The following is a 23,826-nucleotide window of genomic DNA, read 5'->3' on the forward strand; positions in this document are numbered from 1 at the left end:
TTGATCAGGATACATAATACTCTCAAAAATCAGAATCCAAACGAGGAGGAAGTACACTTTTTCAAAACCAGTTTTTCCCTCTATTTTCTTTTTTTTTAAAAATTGAAATATCATTGACATACAATGTTATCTTAGCTTCAGGTGTACAACATAGTGATATGACAATTCTATAAATTATGCAATGCTCACCACCATAAGGATAGTTACCATCTGTCACTATATAAAGTCGTATACATTCTTTAGAGATAAGGTAGTTTATCATTTAAATGCTTACCTACACACAATGAACAACAAATGGATATATAGTATTTTACTGATTAGTTGTTTTGTCTTATTTTATTCAGTAATGCAGTTATTCAATCAGTAAACAAACATTGGTTGAGCTTCCACTAAATGCCATTCACTCTTCAGTACTAGAGTACAAAGATGCCAAAGCCATAACCATTGCCATTAAGAAGCTCATAATTTTGTGAGTGAATGGACTCTCTGTATGTTTTAGGAGCACAGGGTGAGGTTGGCCCAGAGGAAGTAGAACCAAAGATAATGGAAAACGCGTATGGCAAGTCTATACAGATGACCAAAATGCTAAGAAAAAAAGAATGTGGAAGAACTTCAAGTCCCCACTCAAGACTTGAGTTTTAAAATATGATACATTTATTACAAAAAAGATGAGGGAGAAGGAAACATTCAAACATTTGTGCTGATTTATTAGATGTACTAAAATATTACAGTCTTACGGCTAAAGTAGTGAAGGAATCACAAAAATCTCTGTCTCTGGTTTACATTCTAACATTAAAGGAAAGAAATAACTTGCCCCAGAAAGGACATTTCCTGCTTACAAAGGTTTTGTATGAAAAGACAGCCGAGAGGTCCCGTTGTTACACAGAACAGCAATACCCATACTGTACGTGGGCTGGCTGCAGGAAGATAATACCAAAGTTTCTATTTATACTTAATTTTTAGATTCTCCTAGTGTGTTTTTTCCTAATTATAAAGTACGTGTACTTACTATACACATTATTATCTACATAATAGAGTGCAGACTCAATTTTACTGATGCGAGTATTTTATCAAAAAAGTTTGGGGACCATTGTTCTAGAGTCCTTCGAAGTCCTTAAAAGGGAAAGTGATTTAAATTTAACTGTATTTACAGTCACGGAACACGTCTAAAACGCGAGCAGTACAGGAATTTTTATATAGAGTGCCTGGAAATACTGTTTTCTTACGGGCCTTAACTTGTAGACAACCCGAGAGGTTGCCTTTGTAGTTGTTAATAAGAACTGAAAAAAAAAAAAAAAATTCTCAAACGATGTTTGCTGGTTTGGGCCGCCGCTGGGCACAGCTCCCCTTGTTCTGTCTAGATGTTCAGATAACAAGCACCGTCCAGCTGGTTGGATTGCTTGGCGCCTAAGCCATAGGGGCCGCGAGGTCCAGGGTCTGAGACGCGCAGTCACAGCTCCCCACTCACCAAACTCCGCCCGGAGACAGAAAGAACATTTCTGGCTGGTCAGAGCTGGGCACACGGGCGGCCACCCAAGAGTCTAGAATACCTCCAGGCAGACGTACCCGGCGTGGGGCTAGCGTCACGTGCCCAACTTGTGCCGGCTTCGCGCCTGCGCGCTGCTGTCCTTATGCGTTCTGCGACCGGGCAAACTTGCCTCCTCGCTAGATCGTCACTTCCGACGGACGCTTGGCGTCATTGGGATCGTCATTTCCTGCCAGTACCGGTGTGGACCGTGCGGGTCGCGGCCGCCGGTTCTCCGGTTCTCCCCCTCCCCTACTTTCCTCCTTCCTTCCCTCTCCCTCCCTTGGCGGCTGTCGGTCGCCCGTCACAGACTCCCTGACCCATCCCCAACCTTTTCCTGATCTCGCTCCTACCCGATTGGCCTCTTTTTCCTGTTTTTCGGCCCAGCCCCAGCCGCCAGTGTCAGGGCGGGGGCCTTGAGCCAGAGGCTGCGGCGGAGGAAAGAAAAGACAAGACGACCCTCGGCTCCGCAGCGGGATCGCTCGGTTCGCCGCCGCCATGGCAATGAGGCAGACGCCGCTCACCTGCTCGGGCCACACGCGGCCTGTGGTTGATTTGGCCTTCAGTGGCATCACACCCTATGGCTATTTCTTAATCAGCGCTTGCAAAGGTGAGCTGGGCCCCTGGATCCGGGTTTCTGAAGGCTAGGACTGGGCCGGAAGGTAGGGTACTCCCGGTGCGGAAGCGGGACCTCAGTCTTTGAGATCCGGGCCAATAGGGGTCTTTTGGGGAAAACGGTGTATTAGGGAATTCTGCAGCTGGAGCCAAGGGGGGCTTTTTTGATTGTCTGACGAGGCTAAGTACTGCCCCCAACTTAAGCCTCTCATTTTACTTTTATTGCTGTGTCTGGAGAAGCGGGACTGTACCCTTGCCTAGACGCCGCAGCCATCACATACTGTAAATAATCTTTCAAGGATATGGGGAATGGAGAAAATAGTTCAGGCGAAGTAATGTCTTACCTTATTTACAGACGTTATTGCCTTTATTTTGCTGGACATTCCTTTCTGGTATTAACCCCATTTTTTCAGTTGGAAACCGAGGTTCAGGTTAAGAAGTTTGTCCAAAATAAGACTCAAATCTAGGTTATTTTGATGCAGATCAGTATTCTTCCCACCGAATTACAAATGCTCCAGTGAGAATGTCTGGCTCAGCTCTTCAGTTAATTTATTTCTGGTCGTTTTTTAGTGACCCCAGTGGATGAGAACAGTTACACAACAAAAGCATTTTAACACTTTGTTATTTAACACAATCACTTTATGTTTGAGCCTTAGATTTTAAGTGATTTGAACTTCTAAATCACACGTCTTTTTAAATGTGTTTTAGATGGGAAACCTATGCTCCGCCAGGGAGATACAGGAGACTGGATTGGAACATTTTTGGGTCATAAGGGTGCTGTTTGGGGCGCAACATTGAATAAGGATGCCACTAAAGCAGCTACAGCAGCTGCAGATTTCACTGCGTAAGTATAGCCAAATGGGCCAGTTTGGAAGATCTCCACGGATTGTGTTGTGAAGTCCTCAGAACTTCAGCCTTAGTTATTCATAAAATTCTGCACCGATGCCTGCCATATAGAGTACATGATGTTTGACCTCACTAAAATTCTACTCTGGTCTTTCTTGCTTTTGTTCCTCTTCTGTGGTTGTCATTAATTTTCAGAGACTTAAATGACTTAATCTGTATGTCTGGATTGGGACCGAGGAATCTGTATTATTGACAAGCAGTCTACATAATGAATCTTGGAGGTCATGCTTAAAAATGCTCTACATGTGCTTCCTGAGTGGTATCACACTCTTCTGTGATGCCCTAGTGCTGATGGCCTAGATTTTAGGCCTCTCTCACTCCGGTTTTGTTAACTGGCTTTACCCATATTTAAAACTCCTAAACTCAATTACTCTTCATTTTCTAAGTTTTTTTTAAGGTTGAAATTTAAATATTCTTGATTTTTTTCCCTTAATGTCTACGTTGATTCTACCAGCAGAGTGTCTCCTATGATGTTTTTTATGTCTCTACCACTAGTACCTTTCCTGTCTTTTCATCTTGAATAAAATTAATTTCCTAAATCTTCCTAAAAACAAATTTCATGTCACTTCTCTAATGATCTTCCTGGCCTCCCTCTGCAGTTTCAGTGGTTCATTACCTCGAGTGAACCCAAATATAACCTGAGAAGTTTGAAAATACTCAGATGCGTGTGTGTGACAAATTCTGATTTAATTGGCCTGGGGATGGAATCCCCAACATCATTTTTTCTTTCCTAAAGTTCTTTTGGTTGGTTCTGATGTTAAGCCTCAGAATCACTGACCTAAGGGGCTGGTTGGCTCAGTTGGTTAAGCAGCTTCCTTTGGCTTAGATCATGATCCCAGGGTCCTGGGATCAAGCCCCACGTCAGGCTCCCTGCTCAGTGGGGAGCCTGCTTCTCCTTCTCCCTCCACCTGCCAGTCTGCCTGCTTGTGTGCGCGTCCTTGCTCTCTCTCTCTCTGTGTCAAATAAATAAAACCTTAAAAAAAAAAAAAGGAGATTCACTAGCCTAAAGGTTAAATTTCAGTTGTTGGCCAGTTTAAAATTTGACCTCATCCTAGTTTATCAGTATATCTGAATCTGCACACCAAATGCTCTACAGTCTAGTTATACTAAACTTACTGTTGCCAGAATACACCTTAACTATTTCGGTTTTTGGCTTTTGCATACGTTAGAGTGACTTGCGATGACCCACTTTCCCCTTCAGGGCATTTTCATATTTTACATAATCTTGGTATTCTAGTTCCTAATTCTGTTTATGACTTGATAGACCCTTAAATGTTTAAACTGGTGAAGGCAATGTCAAGAGCTGTTGTATATGATAGTAAACCTTGTTAGACTAGAGTCTGGAAAGTAAATGTAGTCTTGTTTTTCTTTCTTTTCTTTCACAGAATTCCAGACTAGGAGCAATTGTAAATGTGTTGCTTCTTTGTTTTAAGCAAATCAAATATACGAAGTTTATTAAAAAAATGAAGGCAGATTGATTGTGATGATGGATATGTGGCTCTATGCATTTGTTGAAACATGTAGATTTCTGTAGCACAAAATGAATTTTACTGTATATAAAATTTTAAAAATAAGTTAAAATTTTTTAAATAAGGAGAGGGAGATGTAATGCTCGCCTGGGATTAAATTTGAGATGATAAGAGATCTGTAAGAAAAGTTTTTAAGTGTAAGCAGCCTGAACTTTTTTCTGTGCCTTCAGTGAATGGATTTCTTAGTATGTCTTCATGCATAGTCACTGTAAGGCTTTGTCCTGTGCCTTGTCGTGATTGTATGTAATACTGATGAAATAAGAAGCTGCTTGAATTTATATAAATCCTTTAATGACAGTGGCTTCAGGTCGAATATTGCTTTAGATGTCCGCATGCTACTTGTAATGTGGTGTTCTCCTTTGTTAATTTGGCAAAAGTGATTCTCAGATGGAAGGCATATTGTGCTCACTTTACTTGTGTTCAAACTTCTAGCACTTTTATAATAATTTATGTGTCCTTCTTTTTGAGATCAGGTTCTATTTTTTATATTCTCTGGCTTATTTAATACCTTATGTTTGTTGAGTAAATAACTAGAGGAAGTTTTCTAAACTACAGGGCAAAAAATGGGTGAATGATCGATCTTAATTTTGCTTCTGGAACACTTGCATCTGATACCCATGAGTTTAGCTTTTTTCCCCCCCTTCATCTCCTCCAAAGTTTATTTTTTGCTCAGTCTAGTAGGAACATTATCATTGGGAATGAATGTCATTGATTCTCTAACAAAGGTAGAAATCGGGATTTTCAACTCTAGATTTCAGAGGTTTGGTAGGTTGATTTTATTTATTTATTTACTTACTTACTTACTTATTTATTTGGTAGGTAGGTTTTAAAAATGAATTGATCATTATTGAAACTAGGTCCCAGTCTGCTGTGATAAGTTAGTAGTTAATAAAGTAGTATTTAAAATTAAATATACTTAGGTTTTAAATGTAACAAGATGTTAGACACTATAAACAGCATTAAAAAAAGACAAGCTTTGAATTGCAATTCTGAAAGGATACATTTTTGTTAACCTTAATTCTGGGTCCTGTCAATGTTAATTACTTGAGCAGAATGCTCTGTCACCTCCTGCCTCATGGTCTTGCCCTGATTTTTAAGAGACTTGTGCAAACGCATGTTGGGAAAGATGCCTATGTCTGTAAAATCTGTGAAGACTTTTGGTTTGTACGTTTGATCAAGTGATAATACCAGTCCTTGGGAAGATAAAGAAGTAGACAGAAATTACTGCATGTGATAATGGCCTCTGAAATGGAGAGTGAAAAAGGCGTGGAAAAATATGGCACTTTATTTTTTATTTTTTATTTTTTTTTTATTTATTTGACAGAGAGATCACAAGTAGGCAGAGAGGCAGGCAAAGAGAGAGGGGGAAAGCCGGCTCCCTGCCGAGCAGAGAGCCTGATGTGGGGCTCAATCCCAGGACCCCGAGATCATGATCTGAGCTGAAGGCAGAGGCTTAACCCACTGAGCCACCCAGACGCCCCAAAATATGGCTCTTTAAATACTTAATATATTGAGTCTTGGAAAGAGTAGTCAGGGTTGTATCTTACTGCCAGAGGAACAGTTATCTTTATTTAGGTCACTTACAGAACATTAATAACCCAAGTCCCACATTCCAGGACATGACTCTGGGTAGGTATTCAGTGTTGTTTTTATACTTAACATTTCAAGTCTCAGTGTCTACGTTAATAAGTGAGCCCTGTATCCTGATTCTGTACTCGAATCCTATGACCTTGGGAATTCATCTAACCTCTTTCTCAGTGTCATCATCTGTAAAAATAATAATATAAATAATACTTATCAAAAAAAAAGAAATAGTACTTTTATGTCAGTTGTGAATATTAAATGAATTAAAATATTTCTAATATTTAGAACATTGCCTAAAATCTAATGAGTATGTAAGTGTTATGTGTGTAAGGTAAGGATGATAGCTATCATTCCCACTAGACCAAATTTGTAGTTGTTATTTTGGAACTTCTGTGGCTAAGGCCATGAAACGTTCTCATTTTGTGCAAGGAAGGTTGAGTAGATTTAAATATTAAGAGGAAATGCTTTTGGTCTCCACCTCCCCCCCTGTACCCCCCATTTCCTGCTTTATCATGGTGAAAAGATGTATGTAAGCATTCACTTTGGTTAGGCCTGAGTTGATGTGCTAGCTATGCTTTGTGTTTCTAGTTTGGTCATGGGTTGCTTCTTAAAACTTCAGCTTTGGTATCTTAAAATGGGTGTAAGACCACATGGTTATTGAGAGGATTTGAGAGTTCTTTCTCCACTTAGGTCCTTGGAGTCTACCATAGCATCTTTGCATAGTAGCTGCTCAGTAAATAGTAGCGGAGTCTTACTTCTCACTTGTCCAGTGTCTCTCTTTTAGGAGTGGGAGTGTTATGTATATTCTCTTAAAATGATTTGTATAGAGCTTGCTCTTACGGACCTTGAACCAGCTAAAGAATAACTTCCTCAACTTACCTGATTAATTATAGTTGGTATAAATAATTTTTAGGAAGTTCTTTCCCCTCCCCCATTCTTATGTTTCCCAGAAAATTCATGAATGTTATGTTTATGAAGAAGTGAATTTTGCTCTTGTGGAGCAAATACATTCAGAGCTGGTCTGTGGGTCAGTTGGGAATGCTGTCTTGAGGTAAATTCAGGCAGTTGAGTCAGGTGATGAGTAGTACACTATTGTATGAAACTCCCTGCTCTTATTATCTTTAAATTCATGAAGCTAATATAAGCTTTATTTCCCATGATCTTATTCTTAGCATCTCCACTTTCATCTCATTAAAATCATCTAGAGGGAGTGCCAAAATTAGAGATTATTGTGCTCTTCCAGAGGATAATTAAATAGATCTGGAGTTGGGCCCTGAAGTCTATAGGTAACCAAAGTGTATGATCACTTTTCTTTCTTTTAAAAGACAATAGAAAGATCCATTTTTCTCTGAATAAGGTTGTCGATAAATTGAAGGTGGTGTTTTTGATGACTTAGTCAACATGTTACAATAGCTAGGCAATGTTTTTCACCCAGAAGCAGCCCCTCTTTTGAGACTTGAGATAAGTCTGTTCTCAGAATATGAAAACTATTGAACAGATAGCATTAATCATTACATGCATGAAACCGGATATAAGATGGGTCAGTAGTTTAGGGAGGTGACAAATACTTCATGAGTTGTGCAGAAGATAAATGCTGCGGGGTTACCTAAGGAAAGGATACTGTTAATGATGCCTCACTGTCCTGATTTGAGCCCTGCAGCCAGTTAGGTAGTAGCAGTTTCATGCCTGGAGATTGAAAACATTTAGGTTATTCCAGAATATTTTTGGGGCTGTAAGCCCTTTTTAGGACTCTTAAGTGTTTAAGTGTGAATAATATATGTCAAAGTTAGTACAAGCGATTGGAGCATGCTGTGTCAGAGAATGTTATCTTCAGTTTTAGTAGTGCTTCTAAATAGGAGGGAAAAGGCTATAGATCTGTTGGGCCCTCCTGGATGATACTACTTTGATCGTGTGCTCCCCCACCCCTGTTTATTATTCCTTTTATTTTAAAAAATAAATGCCAATTATATTAAAATGAAAATATTCATGGCGTATAGCTTGTTCACTCTTAACAGTTCTTTTCCCAGTAAGTGAAGTTTTCTTGTTTATTTTTCAGTGACCTCTTCTGTTATAAAATGAACTTTTTTTTCCTTCTTTAGTCTTTTTTATTGGGAGAACCCCTTACAGTATTTTTCTAATGTATTATTTAATCATTATCCCCTGATGTAATGCATACATATGTATGTGTATAGACACACATAGATTTGGGGTTGAGGGGGTCAGAAAAACAGTTGAAAGGTTAAAAATCCCGTGTTAGTATTATAGAATCAAAAGCTGATATTTTGGGGGTAAGTTAATTGGATTAGAATTTGAGAATTTTAAGAGTCAACTTTGAGGAAGAGATGGGGAGAATATTTTTTTCTTTACTGCCTTGACTTAAAATTTTATGTAACCTGTATCAGGGCCTTCATTCTCCTATAAATTCTTTTTAGGATTTTTTGTTTCTCATTTTTTTCTTTTGTTTTGCATGTATATGAGAATAGAGAATAGAGAAACAAATTGGAAAGATGAAATTTAAAATTGATTAAAATGTTTTACAGTCTTGGGGCGCCTGAGTGGCTCAGTCAGTTAAGCCTCTGCCCTTGGCTCAGGTCATGATCCTGGGATCCTGGGATCAGCTCGTCTTCGGGCTCTCTGCTCAGCAGAGAGCCTGCTTTCATCCTCTCTCTCTGCCTGCCCCTGTGTCTACTTGTGATCTCTCTCTTTGCCTAATAAATAAATAGAAATCTTTAAAAAAATGTTTTACAGTCTTGCTAAAAGGATATTATGGCTGTAGGCTAAAAGTAAGGAGGGGCTGGTTCATGGTTCTCATTTACTTAAATTTGTAGGTCTTTTCCATTGTCAAAATAAGATTTGTTATATGGCTTCTACAGGTAAATTTCCTTTAGAATCATTGAAATATTTAATCAAATGTATCTTAGCAATGAGGGATGTTAGAGATAATGGGAGACTTACAATTCATTTGCATAACATTTCTCATACCTAACTTTATTTGGTTATCAATATTGCCATTATATTTATCTTTTAATTTTACATTTTACTTTCAGCAAAGTGTGGGATGCGGTCTCAGGAGATGAATTGATGACCCTGGCTCATAAACACATTGTCAAGACTGTGGATTTTACACAGGTATCAGAAAATAGAATTTATTTTAGGGAGTTAAATTGCTGTTATTATAGGACGTAATAATGGTTGTGTATTTGATTGGTTTGTATATTTGGTGGGGGATAGAAAGTGTATGGTGACTTGTATATGATTTAATTGCAGATTAAGCTGTACAAATTAATTTATTTGGTTACTCCTAAGATACCATGGAACTCTTGGATCACTTCTCCATAAGTAGCAGCAAACATCTAAAATGTGCAAATAATGTTTCCTTACTACTTTAAGAAGAGAGAGGATATATTTGAGATCATCACAGATGTGTTACTTAGAAGGAAGGGGATCAGGGCAGGAGCAGGGCAGATGGAGAGAATTCTTGTGGTAGGTGGGTAATACATTCAAACCGTAAAGCTTAAAAGGTTTGGCAGTTATAAGAAAGATAAATGTTCTCTAGTATTCTCTCAGAAGTAATTGGCAATATTGCGTCTCTTTGTGATGTCTGCAAACTTTATTTGGATTTTAGTTGGTGTTGAAGTTTCAAAGAGAGAATAGCTATTAAAATGGCTTACTTTGTTAACAGTTGGCTTGTGTGTGTTTTCAGGATAGTAATTACTTGTTAACCGGGGGACAGGATAAACTGTTACGCATATATGATTTGAACAAGCCTGAAGCAGGTAAGTGTAATTTATATGTGTTATATTATATTTTCTTTTAATTTAAATAGGTTTTCTTGATTAAAGGAATCATGTTCAGTACTCAAATTTGAAATTGAAGATAGTCACAAAGAAAAATGAAAACAGTTTATCATCCATTATTAATCACTGTTAATATCTTTTAATTTTTGGTTCATAGTCTTCCAGTCTTTTTTTCTGTGCAGTTATCTTTTTCTAATGTTACTACATTGTGCCTGTATCATTTTCTTAAAAATGCAAAATTTATCTTGCTAAGTTTTTATCATTTAAGTTGAAAAAGGTGCATGACACTGTTACTACTTTTTGGTAAGAAGGAATGGTTGTCTGTAGAAGGTGAGAAGGGTGAGAATTTTAGTGTGTGCATATTTTGTTCAGATTTTTGAACCATATGAATATATTAGCTAATCAGAAGAGTTTTTAAAATTACAGTTTTTTCATGTCTTTAAATATTTTGTCAAGTGAATTAACCAGTCTCTTACTGTAGCCTGCTTGGGCTGTTTACAAATTTTAAATATAAGTGGTGTTATGCTTAACATCCTTATAGTTGCAGATATTTCCATGATTATTTCTATAGAATAACTACATAGAAATAGAATTCTTGGGACAAAAAGGAGGTGTACTTGGAAGACATTGGTAGGTATTACCAAAGTGTAATACCAAAGTATAAAAATAAATATCTGTACCTAACCTGTTCTGGCAAACACTGGTAACTAACTTTGTCTTTTCCAATTTAATTGGAGAAAAATGATTCTGTGTTGTTAATGTGAACTTGAAAAAAAATTATTCATGAGATTAAAACACTGTTGATTACTGTTTTAGTGTGTTCTTTGTGAGTAATAGTCTGTTTATGCCCTTTGCCAATTTATCTGTTGTGATGTTCATCATCATCTTCTGGTTTTAAGATTCTTTATTATATTCTAATTTGTTGTTTGCTTTTAAATTTTGTTAGTAAGTTTTTGGTGGTGAAATTTATTTCCTTTATGAATTCTCTTATTGCACAGAAGTTGGAAAAGATGCCTTTTCTTTCCTGGTCCAGATATTCATCTCTTTTGTGATATCTTAAATGCTTTTCTAGCCACATAACATATAATACATATTTCAGAAGCTACCAGATTATGATGAGCAGGATTTTGTCTTTTTTATTTTGTGTTCTTACATTTTGTATCGTGGGTATTATTTATTCATGAATCTGAACTTCAGAAGTTTGTAGGAATGTTAAAGCTATATTGGATATTAAGCAGTTATTCTTGTGCTCGCTTCGGCAGCACATATACTAAAATTGGATATTAAGCAGTTATTCTCAAGATAGGCTCTTTCCTAAAAGCATTTCTGAGATGAGCAAACAGACTACATTTATAGATGATTCTTCATTGGCACCTGGAGCTATTTCTCTTCATTCTCTTTGATAACTTTTTATGCCAGAACATAACAGAGTCCTTAGACATCAATCAGTGTGTCTTTCTGACTCAGCAAGGCAGTTCAGGCCTTGGGCAGACATTTTTCATTTTTTGCCTTTCTCAGCTACTTTCTAAAAGTGGCTCTTCCACTGTGCTGGCAATGGAAATAATAGCCATTAACTGCTTTTACTGTATGTCAGACTCCAGGTTAGAACCCTTCAATGTGTATTCTCATTTGATCCTCATACTCAGACTATGAGGTGTAGTAATTGTTGTCATCCCATTTTACAGATGAAGTAATGGAAGGGTTAAGTAACCTTTGCTTCAGCAGATTTAGTAACTTGCCCAAAATCAATGTAGTTATTGAATGGGCTTTGCCTCCAGCATCTGCTTTTGCCCAAAGATAACACAGAATGGTGGGTCATTTTTTTTTTTTTTTTTTTTAATCCTTTGAAGGGAAAGTCTCCAACAGAGACAAGTTCCTGTTTTGTTTGTTTGTTTTAATTCTTTGCTGTCAATGTAGAAGTATTTTTGGGAATTACTGCATTGCATTTTATTCTTGTTTTCTCCTCTCAGCCTCTACTTCCCTCTTTTTTCCTGTTTCTACCAACAGTGGCTTGGACAAGGGTCCCAGTGTTAGTGATAATGTTGGATTAGCTTCTTTTATTTCATTGTGCTACCATAATGCTTTTGAAAGCAGAAACAGAGCCTGGAGGGAGTGATGTATTTACTCCCAGATACATATAGCAGCATTGTTCTTGGGTTCTTTGTCATGCAGATAAATTTTTGTTCCAGTGTAGAAAAACTTACTGTATTCTTTGGAAACAGTAGGTTTTTATTGTGTTGAGCTTTGAAAAGTTACAGTTTAAAGTGTGCTTTTCTTTTTACATATTTAGTTGTTCCAGTATTGCTCGGTTTAAAAAAAAAACAAATATTAACAAAATGTATTTTAAATTGTTTCATTTTAAGAACCTAAGGAAATCAGTGGTCACACCTCTGGTATTAAGAAAGCTTTGTGGTGCAGCGAGGATAAACAGATTCTTTCAGCTGATGATAAAACTGTCCGGTAAGTAATTTTTCTTTAGTAATTTTAAAGTTGAAAAATATTTGACCTTAGTGCTTATATTTTAAATATTTCTCATAACTGTGTGTAGGAAGAATTATCTCTAAATCTAGAAACTTAAGCTGCAGTTAGGTTGCATTTTTCAGATGCTGACCATTTACTGTTGAAAACCTGGAGCAGAATCCACAAGACAATTAAAATTACATCTTGATAAGCCTGTGCTCTTAACCTGACTCAGTGAACAAGCTGGCTACAGAGAGGTCCACGAAATTCTCGAAATTGTATACACAATTCTGTGTGCTGACACCTGATATTTTTTCCCGTGGGCATATATATAGCCATCATCAGATTCACAGAGTGTTAAGAACTGTTACTTAGAGTGATGCTAAAATTGGTAAGATTAGGACTTAATGTCTTATAGCATAGTTTTTTTAAGGAAGGTATATTTAAGTATTAAAGTTAACTTCACCACTAAGATACCAAGTAATTTAATATTGTATAGAACCGCAAATTTTTCTGTGTCATCTACAGCACATGAGTTGGAATAGAGGAGATTTTACTACAACTGTGATTATTCTTCATTGTTTAATCTATAGATATAATTAGGAATTAAGCTTTTTTTCTTGAATGAGTAAATACCACCACATTTTCCTCTTCCTTTTTTGCAGCCTTTGGGATCATGCTACCATGACAGAAGTGAAATCTCTAAATTTTAATATGTCTGTTAGCAGTATGGAATATATTCCTGAGGGAGAAATCTTGGTAATAACTTATGGACGATCTATTGCTTTTCATAGTGCAGTAAGGTATGTCCAAGAAATACCTTTTTTTGTTTGTTTTTTTGGTAACTTAAAAATAGGAAGGCACACGTGAAAGGTATTTAACTCTTTAACAAGGCAAATCTTGGCCTATACTGTATAATATGGGGGAAATGGTTCCATACCATTAATAATGTATATTTTAAGAATTTGATATACTGAGAAATTAATCCAGTTAATTTCCAATATTTAGGGGATGTTAATAGTAAATTTAGTAACTTTAAAATTTTCTTTTTTTAAATTATATTTTTCTTAAAAGAATCCCTAGACTGGTGTTATAATTAATGTTCATCACTTTATAAAGCCACAGTGATCTTGATTCTCTTCTTAATTTTCCCTTTACAATTTCAGAGAAATAGTGACTTTTTCTTCTATTCCGAAGTTTGTGTAGACCTAATGATGTTTTTTAAAAGCAGGTTTAATTTGGTTTGTGACTACAAATATAGTTAAATGCCTTTGTTGAAAATTGGGAAAAGATAATTCAAAAAAATTTACCCACTGTTCTTCAACTATAGATGCCAGAATGTTAATGGTAGTTGTGTTTTCCTTTAGTCTTTTTTTCTTTGTTGCACATGTGTAACATTATATGTGTGTATTTGTGTGGGTATTTTTTTTTTTCAGTTACTAGGGACTTTGAGTGTAACTTTGATTTTTTTTTTTTAAACTATCCTTAGCTATAAAAGTTGTTTGAAAATATTTTTGCTTGGCATATTGCATTATCGGTTTTACTAAATTATGTATCAAATTCTCTGAAAAGAGCTGATGTCCAAACTCATTGATGTTCATGTGAAGCTGTTTGTATGCATTGATTTTTATTATATAGCTATAGTTTCAGATTTGGTTATTCTTTCGAAAGTTCAATTGTAAAAACAACCATCTTTAGCAGTTTTATATTTTTGTGGTATTGATGATTTTGTTGTAGAAGCTTATAAATTCTTAGCAATTGAGAATTATGTATAAATAATCCATTATGTTACTTACTATAAAACATTTTCTGTTCTGAAAGATAATGTGTGGTTGTCATGGAAAAATCAAACAATACAGAATTAAATTTCTTAAAATGCAAAAATCTGAATGTATTAGCCAAACTGTTGTTAATTAGCCAGCATCGTCATTTCCAGGAAAGCACTCACTGCACAAAGTGTCTTTGTATTCCTGAAATGAACTCCACTTGGGCATAGTATCCTTCTGGACTTTATTTGCTAATATTATTTAGAGGTTTTTTTGTTTTGTTTTGGTCTCTGTTTTTGCTTTTTTTTTTTTAAAAAAAAGATTTTATTTATGTATGTATTTATTTATCAGAGAGAGAGCACACAAGCAGTCAGAGTGGCAGGCAGAGGCAGAGAGAGAAGCAGGCTCCCTGCTGAGCAAGGAGCCCGATGGGGGAAGCGATCCCAGGGATCCCAGGACGGTGGGATCATGACCTGAGCCGAAGGCAGTGGATTAACCAACTGAGCCACCCAGGCGTCCCTCTGTTTTTGCTTTTCAAACATCACTATTTATGTTTGACTAGATGAAGATACAATTATTTCTTGGGTTTCAGAAATTAGGAAGAGTTTAAAAGTAACTGATTATTTTCTGGTATTTATGTAGTATTCAAAATTTATAAATATTATTTAAATTATTTTCCAGTTTGGACCCAATTAAGTCCTTTGAAGCTCCTGCAACCATCAATTCTGCATCTCTTCACCCTGAGAAAGAATTTCTTGTTGCAGGTGGTGAAGACTTTAAACTTTATAAGTATGATTATAATAGTGGAGAAGAATTAGGTGAGTTCTCCTTTTCCTTCTTTAAAATGATACGGGTTACATTTATCAAATGCTGGGTTTCAGTAATTAACACCTAGCAAATTTTTCAGCTAACTAAAGCTTGCTATTTCTAAGTGAAAAAAGGAGAGGATTTTTTTCCACTTTCGGTAGAAGTATTTATAGAGCTGTAAACAAAGTATGCCAGACCCTCAATGCCAGACCCTTGTCCTTTTAATGTAAGTTCATTGTATTCTGATAGTCTGTACAATGATGCAGTATATTTATTGGTGGTAGGAGGAGGCATTCTTACATCAAAATCTTGTTAAACAGCTATAAGGGTATTTGTTCTTTCTGAAATGTAGTGCTGGTATGTAGCCCATCTACCTGGCTCCCCCTTTTGCCAATATAAGAATCTCTAAGTTCTGTAGAGAATAGTGTGGACATGTATGTAACAGTGGTATGTATGTAACAGCTATGGTATATTACAGGGGCACCTTAGGCATCTGAATTGGAGAGGATTTTTGTTTGGGTTTTTTTGGAATCTGACTTTTGTTTCCACTTTCATAATAGTCCTTCATAAAGGGAGGGGAAGTACATGTAAGATGAATTTGAAGTGAATGTACATCCTAATTTTACATTTTTCTGATTGACTCGGTATGTCATAATCATGGTTCTTGGTATCTACTTTTACCCTTCACAAAATTTGCTTTTGAACTAGTATATTTAGTTTTTATAATTTCTTTTTTTGTAAGCTGCTGCTTTGTCTAGCTGTCCTGCTTTACCACCCAATGAAATTTAGCTTGTTAGAATTACATACAAAAAAACAAAAGGCAACCTTATGTTTTGTTTCTTTGGGAAACTAATGCATTTGGGTTGGAGAAGTGGAAGTTTGGTGAATGGACCATATAGAATCTATTATAATTGCTTATGGTTCATCCTTTGTTGTTTGAATATGTGACTTTTATTTATTTATTTATTTAAAGCTTTTATTTATTTATTTGACAGATAGAGATCACAAGTAGGGAGAGAGGCGGGCAGAGAGAGAGAGAGAGAGAGAGGAGGAAGCAGGCTCCCTGCCAAGCAGAGAGCCCGATGCGGGGCTCGATCCCAGGACCCTGGGATCATGACCTGAGCGAAAGGCAGAGGCTTTAACCCACTGAGCCACCCAGGCGCTCCGAATATGTGACTTTTAAATGAGAGATCTGTTTTATTATTTTTATTTAATGTCAGTTTTCAAAGTTTCAGAATGTTTTGGCCATTTTTTTATCCTTTTTGAAAAAGAAGTAAATTATTTGCTTGAGCTCTATGGTCACAGTGAACACTATACCAAACCTCTCATTCTTTGTACTCTCATGAAAATTTGTACTCTCATGATAACACTCTCTTGATGTGCACTGGTTGGACAGAGGTTTGGAAAGATGAGGGTCCTTGAGTTGAATGGGCCTGAAAACAGAATAGAAGCAAGCATTGGTCTAGTAAATAGTAAATACTTGGAAAACTACAAAGGTGATGAGGTATTAGAAAATAGAAGAGGAAAGTTTATAAATAAAGATATGACTTAAACAGAACACTATGACTGATATGTACATTTTCTCATTTGATTCCCCAGAATAAAATATTTAAGGCATTGATCTTGTATCTTCATGTTCTGTGTGACAGAATGACTAGTAGACTCTAGATAGTCTGGTAGGAAATTAAGAGGCAGAGTGTGTAAAAGAGCTCCATCTGGTGGCTCTCTGTGGTCATAATAAGAATTGGTTCCCTGGTAAATAGGCCTTGATTTTAGGATGTGGAAATTGGGATTGAACTGACAGACTTTAGATCTGCTTTCTGTAGAATTTATTCCCTTCCTTCACCCTTTTTGGGACATGAAGCCTCTTTTTTTTTTTTTTTTTAAAGAGGGACAGTATGACACCGTAATATGTGCTGGAATTGGAAGAGGGTAATTTTACAGAGAAATGTTATGTACCACCTTGTGATAAGAATCACTTTATTTTTAATGAAGTTCAGTTCTTTGAGTTTGCACTTAAGAATTTCACATTTTCCGAAGAATACAGACAATATTTTCCTTAGTGTATCAATCAATACTTAACATTTATGTTAAGTATTAAATTATATAATAGCCCTTCTCTTTTTCAGAATCCTACAAAGGACACTTTGGTCCTATTCACTGTGTGAGATTTAGTCCTGATGGAGAACTCTATGCCAGTGGTTCTGAAGATGGAACATTGAGACTATGGCAAACTGTGGTAGGAAAAACATACGGCCTTTGGAAATGTGTACTTCCTGGTAAGAATTTGTATTCAAAGTTATCAAGTTGGGGGGGGCCTGGCTGGTTTAGTTGATGGAGCATGTGACTTTTGATCTCAGGGTGGGAGTTCAAGCCTAATGCTGGCAGAGTTTACTTAAAAAAAAAAAAAAAAAAAAAAGATGACGAAGTATCAAGTTAACCTTCATGATTTTATGTCATTTTTCATCATTAATTTTATTTCTATGTTTCTGTCCTGTATAGATTTTAATTTAGATTATGTAATAACGGTTTAAACATAGAACCCCGTAATTATAAATTGGCTACTGTGTTACTTTGTTTGGTTAAATTTTTTTTGTTGTGTTTTCTGTTCTTTGTGTGTATGTGTATTTTCTATTCCTGAATTTTTTATACTAGATCATTTGATGAATGATGTGGACCTATTTCAAAATTTGCTGGAGGACAGTATAAAGAATTTCTTAGTAAATGTATTTAATCTCTGGTATTACTCACTGATTCTTACTAATAAGGTGGACATGTTTTTAATAAAAATACTTAGTTATTGATCCCAAAGTAGTTTGGTATGAACTTAAAAGTGAACTTTGAGGGAAGAGATACTCATTTAGAATCACAGTTATTAAAAAAGAGGAGATTCCTATTAGGTTTGGTAGCTCCTTGCTTAGAATAGTGTTGGTGTACTCTTCTTACTAATTAAATACTGGAAGTTATTGATAATATCGTAATTGACATAATCATGGTTGCTTTTCATTTCATAGAAGAAGATAGTGGTGAGCTGGCAAAGCCAAAGATCAGTTTTCCAGAGACAACAGAAGAGGAGCTAGGTAAATACTAATGAATTAACTTTTGTAGAGTCCTGGAGGGTTTAAAAATTGAAGTGTTAGGTGAGTTTTACTTGTTGACAAAGGAAATTTATTAAATATGAACATGCTTAAACAATGGGAAGCTTATATATGTATATTCTTATATACATGTTTATGAAATAAGTATCCACTGCATAGTAGTGGTCAAGATGTAGTGTGGATCTGAGGTGGTTACTGTTCTATTACTTGGAGTCTAACTTAAGGAGGCAGTTGCTAAAATAAAAAAGCAAATTGTTACAGTTATATTTGTTATTTAACATTCATTAAGCACTTACTGTGTACCAAATACTGTTTCCCAGATCTAGAATTACAGATTGTAAGATGCATCAATCCTATAATATTGTTTGAAACTTGAATAAATAAAGGAGGGGGCCAAATCTTTCAAGATATGACTTCAATTCAGTGCTTATTAGATAGTTGGAATCACTGAAAGCTTAGCCCAGAAGAGGGGGCCCTGGGAAGTTATGGTGTAAAAGAGTTCGAGGGGTGAAATAGATGAACTATTTTCCATTGCATTTTCAGTGGCATGAGTCTAGTCATGAATGGTATGTGCCCTTGTTCTCTCTTGCCGCTCTTCACCAGCACACTGAAAAAAATCTTTTAATTCCTTCATTACACAGAAATGTGGTTAACACAAATTTACACAGAAATTTTCTTTATTAAGTTGACTAATGTGGTGGTGGTTGTTATTTTTTCATTACAGAAGAAATTGCTTCAGAGAATTCAGATTCCATCTATAGTTCAACTCCTGAAGTGAAGGCCTGAGCATTGGGCATGTGCCACAGATAATGTACAAGTTATGGACTAAAACAAACAAGCAGAGAAAAGCATCAGCCTCCCAGAGTTACTCTCTGCTTAAGGCAAACATGAGCAGTAAATAATGGGGAATATGAATTAGCTCCAGTGCTGGAACTAACTTGGTGTTACCTGGACGTGAAAAGGCAAGAGTATCAGATGAAGGCAGGTAGAATGAGGCTCTTGTGGTATGATGATGGCCTGTTGTCTTTTTAATGAATATGTGCGAGCCAACATCCAATTTCTCTTATTACAGTTAGAGTTCTTGTAGCTGTTTATGTTATTATGGAGAAGAAAAATATATTGGCCTATTTTTCTGACTTTTCCCTTAAAGCAGAAAGCCTTTTTTTTTTTTTTTTGCTTTAATTGTAAAGAAGAGGGAATACTTGATAAAGTAATTGGTTTGATTTCTCTTTCATTGTACACTGCTTCTGAACATCTAATTGTTTTAGTTGTCTAAATAAAATGCCTCTAAAACAAAACAATGTTTGTTTCCTGGGAAAAATGCAGACTTGAGTTTATAAATGGAAATTGCCAGAAAAGTTTTTTTTCATTATAACTATATCAAAAGACAATATGGTTAAACGATCTTTAGTAAACATATTGTTTCCTAATTTTGAAATTCAGTTACTTGTACTGGATTTTTGAAATTTCCATGTTTTTCACTGGGTTTGCACTTAACCTTCCTCCAACATTGGACAGAAATGCTTGACCTGCTTCTTAAAAAATTTTTCAGAGTAATGACTTATTTAAGTGACACATGTCTAGTTATAAGAAAAAAAGGTGAGTCAGAATTGGCCGAAAGCAGGAAAATCACTTAAAATCACACAATCCCCCAAGTCTGTTAAAATTCAGTGAGCATTAATGGCACTTTTGTGTATCTGTATGTCTGTATGCAGTTAGAAAATATTTTATAAAACTGGGATAATTGTAGATCTGCAATGTTTATTTTACTTTATCTTTCAAGTGCAGATGGCATTCAAAAAACCTTTTTACCAACCTTCTAATAAAGTGGGTCAACTGGGTTTAGACTTGTACTTGTTTTTTAACACATGAGGAGTATATTAAACTAGTAGTGGAAATACTTTAGACCAATGAATAACATCTCTGTCAAATTTCCTTTTGTCTCCTTATTCATCTGTGAATGACCCTTGATAACTTATTGTTTGCTTGGTTCTTTCTTCTAAGAAAAGTTTCCTCTGTCTTCAAAGCCAGCAGCTTAGTATCTTCAAATCTTGGACTCTCGTGTACCCTCTTTCACTTAAAAGTACATGTGTGACTACATTGGACTTACCTGGATAATTTCCCAGTTCAAGATTCTTAATGACATCTGCAAACTTTTTTTTGCCATATAAGATCATATTTGTAGGAATTAGGACATGGACAATCTTTTCGTGTGTGCATGTGGGACATGGACATCTTTTGGAAGCCATTAGTCTGCCCTATCACACTATGTAATGGTAGAATTTTCTAGTAGAATTAACTTCAGCAAAAAGGTCAAGCACATATCTACTTAAGTTGCACTTGTCAAAGTCTCCACTGTTCTTTATGTTTCTAACCTAATCACTTTTCTGTTCTTGTTTTACTAAACCTTCAGCAGCATTTAATAGTCGTCTGCTGGCTTGTTTTTAAAGATTTTATTTACTTGAGAGAGAGAGAGAGAGAGCACTACTTCTCAGTTGTAGTATTATCCAGAGGTTTCACCCAGGATTGAGTGTGGTCAGTAAATTGTCTTGAGAATTTTTCCAATCAGTAAAGTTCAATGCATTCTTTTTAATGGCTATAAAATAGTATAGTAAATATGTGCCATGATTTATAATTTAAGATGTTACATTTTTAATAGCTCAACTTCAGTAGAATTATTAATTGAGCTGCCTTTTCTTCTTTGAGACTAAGGGCAGAGGGGTGGGGCACATAGATGTAATTTTCCAGGAGGAGCAACAACAAAATGGGAATTGAAAATGCAGACTAGGGAAGAACATTTCTTTAGTAGCTACCTATGTTTTACATCAGGATTAATATTTTGAAACAAGTGATTCCTGTTGGGTTGCCATATAAGTTACTGTACCTGTTGACTCTTATACTAGGGGGATTCCTAAGGGAAAAAAAATTACTGGAGCAAGACCATTCTCAGGTGGCTTATCTCTTCTTTCTTTACAAGAATGCATGCACAATTGCCAGTGGGTAGAGTGCAACGTAGACCAGTTGAGAATCAACAGAGTTCCTGAAAGCACAAAGGAGGCATCTAACAAATTCACCTGTGGAAACAAGGCCAAAGCCTCTAAATGATAGCTAATGAACAGTGATAATACTTTGCAGGTTGAGTCACTTTATATAATAGAATAGAACATCAGAATATCTCCAATAACCCAATGAAGGTAAGATATTACCCATTTTATATACAGAGAACCTGACTTTCAGAGGTTAAATGGTTGGTCTAATGAGTTTTGCTTCAACAAGATAGTGGGAACAGCACTTGTATGGTCTGTAGGGTTATATTGCCTGGGTTTTAAACCACCCTCTAGAACTTAGACTAATTTCTCTGAGCCTTAATTTCTTTCTGTAAAAGGAGATGGTAGGTCTCACACATAGATTTTCTTTTGAAATACTTAACAGATTTTTTTGAAACACTGATAATTAGTGTAAGAACTTAACTTGTAGGAAGCACTTAGTATTATATATTTATTCTATAAATGATTCTCTAACTTTGGGATTTTGGGACCAATCAAAAAAAGGAATAGATCAGGGTAAGATAGAATGGTTTGCTTCTAATCTTGGCAAGTGAGGTGGTTAACACATTTTTTTTTCCTACAACCATAGTCTTCATAAGAGAAAAGATTTTTAAAAATCCAAGTTGGTAGCGAAAGAGCTAGTCTCAGGATAAAGAACTGTTACTTAAATTGAATAAATTTAGCTTCTATAAAAGACTCAATATAATTCTTAATCTCTTATTTCACAGTGAGGTAGGAGTTAGATACTCTCTAAGTGTCCTTCCAGTTCTGAAGTGTGTCAATTCTGACATTCATACTTTTGCCTACTTCTACACCTTCCCTCTTGACTTAGAAAAACTGGTTACAATCCATAATCCAAGTCAGTATTTACCTAAGGAATCTGTGCATGCTTTTAGAAATCATAGGCAAATGGAATTGGACTGGATAAAACTGTTACCACTGTAAGAAAAATAACCCAGCTAGAAATATGCAGTCGTTCATCTAACAAAACACTTGTGACTACTGTGGGGCAATGACTCCACTAGACCCTAGGCCTATCAAGAGCCAAACACAGAAGGTCCATGCCCTTTGGAAGTTACCAGTTGAATTACTCCTAACTCCCAGGTCTTGCAGTTTCTTGAGGCTTCAAGATAAATGTGATATATTCTTAGAGCTTTAATTTCAACTGAAGGAATGGGAATGGGAAGGCAAGTAATCTATCTGTCAATTTAAAAGTTATATTTAAGAGAACAAAATTTGCATGGATTAGAGAAATAATACTTAGTACTTGAAAGGATTTTACTCTTGTAAGAACCAGTTTGGGCCATAACTCCAGACTGGCATGCATAGTTTAGTCTTCTCTGCCCCTAGGTTGATGATTCCTTACATTTAGGTTACATTAACATCTTGTGAAGGAAATCCTTAAAAATATGGATTCCAGGATCCTAGAGATTCCGATTGAGTAGGGCTGGTGGTAAGCCTAGAATCTGCATTAGAAAAAACTCTTGGGAGGTTCCAGTGTAGCAGTGGTAGTCCACAGATCATTCTTTGAGAAGCCTTGGCCTAGGGATAATCCAAAAGTTTCAGAACACAGTAAGTTTAAAAGCAAAATTCACAAAATGAAACTTGCCCTTCTCCATTAAATTTTTTTCCGTGGGGTTCATGGCTGGCTCAGTTGGTAGAGCATGTGACTCTTCATCTCAGGGTTGTGAGTTCAAGCCCCATGTTGGGCAGAGCTTACTTTGAATAAGTCAACAACAACAAAAAACCCCTCACCTTTTGCATTCTATCCCTACTATCCTGAATCCTGACAATTTAACTTATTTTCAAACTACAGAGATTAATTCCAGATTAGTATTAGCAACAGGTCAATTTTAGAAAATGTCCTTGAGAAATGTTTGTCAGATACATTGCTAAAATGTCTGCTGTAGGAGGCTGCCCTGATTCTGGTGTTTCAACTAAGTTAGGATTTCACTGCTTATGTTTTAGTAAGTTTATATGTGGATATATAAGAAATGGCTTATAATTTGGCTTAGAGTTGTACCTGCCCCTAAAAGCAAAATTTATTGTCTTTGTATCTTTTAGGGGCGTCAGTGCTTTCTAGCTGAAGACCACAGGAACCATCCTATAGTTGGATACATGGGTTTATTGGATTTATTGGATTTATTGGGACATGAAAGAACACTCATGTGTTCTCATGTGGACACTCATGTGGAAATGTGAGGTCTCTCAGTAAGACAGTGGTTGAAATGACATAGGATTTGAGCTCCTGTTACATGATCTGGAGAAGGTTCAAGGAAGCAGAACATTACTCTAGATTGGATGCTGGGAGGAGTGATAATTCCATGACAGGGCATCTTAATTCTTATTTAAAATACAAGAATTATAGGGTTATGTTAAAGCTGATGGATAAAGAAGTGACAGTTACTTACATTAGCCAGGATAGGAACTGTTTTTTGTTTTGTTTTGTTTTGTTTTTTTCATTTTTGTGGTTTGGACAAGTTCATGTTTATTTGGAGTACGCGTGGTCTTATTTTTGTTGATCAATCATGGTTACAGTGACCTTGGATGATGTTGATATTCTGTGAAGTTGTTGATGTTCTACTTGGGAGCACCGTGGTCTAGCTGCAAGGGCTCCAGTCTGCCAAGGCCTGTTTTTCACTTTTTCCAGGTTAAAATAAAAATAAAGGAAAAATGCTATTATAAGAATGAG

General features: G+C 36.1%; 1 protein-coding gene across 1 annotated transcript; it reads left to right on the forward strand.

Moving 5' to 3' along the window:
- Positions 1-1,713: 1,713 nt before the first annotated feature.
- Positions 1,714-19,928, forward strand: LOC123947411 (serine/threonine kinase receptor associated protein). Its single transcript, XM_046013601.1, has 10 exons — positions 1,714-2,135; positions 2,849-2,984; positions 9,207-9,288; positions 9,863-9,935; positions 12,320-12,416; positions 13,082-13,219; positions 14,864-15,000; positions 17,119-17,268; positions 18,004-18,069; positions 18,812-19,928. The coding sequence occupies exons 1-10, from the start codon at positions 2,024-2,026 to the stop codon at positions 18,871-18,873; spliced, it is 1,053 nt and encodes a 350-aa protein (XP_045869557.1). The 5' UTR covers positions 1,714-2,023; the 3' UTR covers positions 18,874-19,928.
- Positions 19,929-23,826: the final 3,898 nt, after the last annotated feature.

The sequence above is a fragment of the Meles meles genome, chromosome 7 (assembly GCF_922984935.1).
Source record: "Meles meles chromosome 7, mMelMel3.1 paternal haplotype, whole genome shotgun sequence".
Classification (NCBI taxonomy): domain Eukaryota; kingdom Metazoa; phylum Chordata; class Mammalia; order Carnivora; family Mustelidae; genus Meles; species Meles meles.

Bases quoted from the DNA above. Each gene is read 5' to 3' on its own strand.
- LOC123947411 (XM_046013601.1), top strand. From the start codon at position 2,024: ATGGCAATGAGGCAGACGCCGCTCACCTGCTCGGGCCACACGCGGCCT. The intron at 9,289-9,862 runs GTATCAGAAAAT...GTGTGTTTTCAG, and splicing joins AGACTGTGGATTTTACACAG to GATAGTAATTACTTGTTAAC. The intron at 15,001-17,118 runs GTGAGTTCTCCT...TCTCTTTTTCAG, and splicing joins TAATAGTGGAGAAGAATTAG to AATCCTACAAAGGACACTTT.